The sequence below is a fragment of the Propithecus coquereli genome, unplaced genomic scaffold (genome assembly GCF_000956105.1).
Source record: "Propithecus coquereli isolate 6110/MARCELLA unplaced genomic scaffold, Pcoq_1.0 Scaffold544, whole genome shotgun sequence".
NCBI lineage: Eukaryota > Metazoa > Chordata > Mammalia > Primates > Indriidae > Propithecus > Propithecus coquereli.
Window position 1 is genome coordinate 336,863 of NW_012151330.1, and position 3,632 is coordinate 340,494.

Consider the following 3,632-nt stretch of genomic DNA (forward strand, 5'->3'; position numbering starts at 1 on the left):
CAGAAACCCAGATGTGGATCTGCAAGCCCACCGCCTCTAACCAGGGCAAAGGCATCTTCCTGCTCAGGAACCAGGAGGAAGTTGCCGCCCTGCAGGCCAAGACCCAGAGCTTGGAGGAAGACCCCATCTACCGCAAGATGCCCTTCCGGGCGCCGCAGGCGCGCGTGGTGCAGAGGTGCGGGCGGGTGCCGGGAGGGGCTGGTCTGGGCGGGGCTGACCACGGCCGCCGGGAGGGCTCGTGGCCGTCAACTGGGCGGCAGAGGAGCCCTGGGCCGCGGAAAGCTGCTGCACCCCCAGCGCCCGTCTGAGCTGCATCCTTCGGACCACGGCTGGGCCCCCGCACGGGGGAGGTGCCACATCCGCGCAGGCTGCAGACAGGATGCGGAGTGCGGCAGCGCGGGCTTGGTCAGTGTGTCCCTCAGCCCCGGCTCTGCCCCTCTGACCTGCAAGAGGCCTGGCCTTGGCAGGTCTTCCTGCAGCTGCCTCCCGTCCAGCCCAGCCGGCCACCTGTGGCCTTAGAGCTGGAGCCCAGAGCTGCCCACGCCTTCCTCGCTGGAGCACGCCCTGAGGCTGTGTCTGCCAGACCCTCCGCCTCCCACGGGGCTCGGTCTGGTCTCAGAAACGTCCAGATGACCTCACCCTCTGCCAGTGCAGAGCCTCGCTCTGGCCACAGCGGCTATCTGCCGTCCCTCCCCTGTCAGCCCCTCTGGAGCTGCTGCGTCCTGCCTGGGGCTGCAGACCTGCAGGTCCTCCTCAGGCAGCCTCCCTCCCTTCCCAGCCCGACCTGGTCCTACCCCTCCCAGCCCGACCTGGTCCTACCCCGCAGGCTCCTGGTGAGGCCACACCCTGGGGCGTCCCAGACACACGCAGTGGGCTCGGCAATGTCCCCTTACCGAGGACACTGTGTTCAGCCACGGTCACACCTGGGACAGGTGGCAGGCCGCTGAGGAAATGGCTCAGGCCAGGCTGTCCCACGGGGTGCCCCACAGGTACATCCAGAACCCGCTGCTGCTGGATGGGAAGAAGTTCGACGTGCGCTCATACCTGGTCATCGCCTGTGCCATGCCCTACATGGTCTTCTTCGCCCATGGCTACGCCCGCCTCACCCTCAGCCTCTACAACCCCCATTCCAGCGACCTCAGTGGCCACTTGACCAACCAGGTAAGGGTCCCCCACAGGTGAGGGCCGTCCCTGGGGCCTTGTGCTGAGATGAGAGGAAGGTGCAGCTGTGGATGTAGCCCCAAGGTGGTCCAGGTCCGGTGGTGGCCTGGGCTGTCCCTGCCTACAGTCAGCACTGCCTCCCACCGCCCACCTTTAGCCATGGCAGAAGGGTGTGGCAGGGCCCCGGGAATCCTGGTGAACTCGCTGAGAGCCCTGCCCCCAGCTTGTCTTCCACTGGGTGGGCGGGTGGGCGCCGCGGCTGGAGGGCGTCTGCGAGGACCTAGTGGAGGGGTCTGTGGCAGACGTCTCTGGGGAAGGGTCTTAACGGGAACAATCCAGGGCAAGGGGCCTCCCGAGATGGCTGAGGGGGTCTCTGCAGGGGCCAGGTTGGGGCGAGGCTCTCTTGAGGGGCCCTCAGCGAGGGCAGGGCACTGGATGCTCAGGGCCCCAGGCACTGCGCTCACCCCCAGTTCATGCAAAAGAAGAGCCCCCTGTACGTGCTGCTCAAGGAGGACACGGTGTGGAGCATGGACCACCTCAACCGCTACATCAACGACAACTTCAGCAAGGCCAAGGGTCTCCCCAGAGACTGGGTCTTCACCACCTTCACGGTGCGTCTGCGCTGCACCCCCAGCCCGGGGCAGGGCGGGGGCCTTGGGCTGGAGGTCCCTCGGGGCACACGTGCACAAGTGTGCTTGTGTGTTTGAAATGAAACTCTTCCAGTTTCCCCATCAACGAAGCCAGCAGCTACCGTCCCCAGCAGCCACCAGAGGCCCAGGCAGAAAAGCACCCTGCATAGGTCCACCTGCACGGGTTCCTCTGGGCGGCTGGCCTCCCCGCCTGAGTCGGAGGGCGGGCTCGGCTTCGGCGGCACAACCGCAGTGCAAAAGTTTAACCTTTCATTCCTCGCGGATGCTCAACTAGGCAGGGTAACCTGCGCGGGGCAGACAGCAGTCCTCCGTCCTGGGGCTCGTGTGGCAACGGCAACTGCCCCGTGCAGGAGGAGACTTCTAGTTGCAGGTCCTCTGGGGTGGGGTGTGCTAGTCTCATGCGGTTACTTTCTATGGGGCATTTCAAACAACACTGGCAGCGAAGGCCGTCGAGCAATGTGGGGCAAAGCTGGCGTTGAAACGGCTCCGCAGACGCACTGCTCAGCTGCCATGGCCAGGCGGTGTGTACCTGGGCCGTGGCAGTCGGCTGTGTTCGTCGGGCGCCTCCAAACGTGCTGCTCCTACCTCTCCACTGAGATAAGTCACACGACATAAAATGCACCATTTTAAAGTGCACGGTTCAGTGGTTTTAACATTTCACAATGTTGTGCAAGTATCACCATTAACTCCAGAACATGCTCATCGCCAGCGAGAGAGGCTGTGCCACTGAGCCGCGAGTCAGCCACACTCCCACAGCTGGTGGCCGCTGCCTCTCCGCACCCCCATTCTAGATGTTTCGCATAAATGGGATCGTACAATGTGTGGCTCTTCCCGGCTTTTTTCGCTTAGTGCAACGTTCTCAGGGCCCAGCCACGGCATAGCGTGAATCAGGGTGTCATTCCCTTCTATGCAACAGCCCACCGTGCGGACGGACCACGCTTCATTCCCAGTCAGCAGCTGAGGGACATTCAGGTTGTTTCTACTTTCTGTCTGCTATGAACAACGCTCAATGAACCATGAATATTCACTTATAAGTCGCTGTATAAACACATATTCCCGATTCTCCTGGGAATAACCTAGGTGTGGAGTTGCGGGGTCATCTGGTAACTTACGTTTAACTTTCTAAGCAAACACGAAACAGTTCTCCACCGCGGCTACGTTCCTTCACATCCCCACCGCGATGTGAAAGGTTCCCATTTCTCCCTATCCTCGCCCGCACTTTTTTCCCTCTTTTTTTTTTTAAATAACCATCCAGTTGGTGTGAAGTGATGTCACCCTGTGGTTTTGATTTGCCTTCCCTAGTCACTGACAGTGTCGAGGGTCTTTCTGCGTGGCGGCCACCTTGTGTGTCTTCTTCAGAGAAAAGTCTGTTCAGACTCTTTTCCTATTCTTTATTGTTCAGTTATAAAAATTCTTTATATATTCCGGATCCTAGATCCTTATCAGACCCATGATTTGCAAATATTTTTCTCCCATTTTGTGGTTGTCTTTTCACTATCTTGATAATGTCCTTTGATCACAGAATCACAATTGACCTGTTGTTTTCCTTTGGTTACTCCTGCGTTGGGGGTGGTGTTCCAGAGACGTCTGTGGGGGCCATTTTGTCCATAGTGCTGTTCAAGTCATCTGCTCACGTGTTAATCTTGGGTCTGTACAGCCTGTCCGTTCTTGAAAGCCAGGTATGGAATTGCGTGTTTCTCCCTTCAGCCCTGTCAGTTTTTGCTTTGTGTGTTTTGAGGCTCTGTCATTGGGTTCGTTTATGTTTATAGTTATTACATCTTCTTGATTTATCATCATAAAATATTCTTTCTTCCCCCAGTA

At 58.8% G+C, this 3,632-nt stretch overlaps 1 protein-coding gene across 1 annotated transcript in view; it reads left to right on the top strand.

Moving 5' to 3' along the window:
* Positions 1 to 3,632, top strand: part of TTLL10 (tubulin tyrosine ligase-like family member 10) — a 19,414-nt gene that overhangs the window by 7,665 nt on the left and 8,117 nt on the right. The window contains exons 7-9 of the mRNA XM_012657474.1: positions 4 to 175; positions 990 to 1,161; positions 1,632 to 1,772. Coding sequence (XP_012512928.1) covers positions 4 to 175; positions 990 to 1,161; positions 1,632 to 1,772 — 485 coding nt within the window. The remainder of the gene's footprint in view (positions 1 to 3; positions 176 to 989; positions 1,162 to 1,631; positions 1,773 to 3,632) is intronic.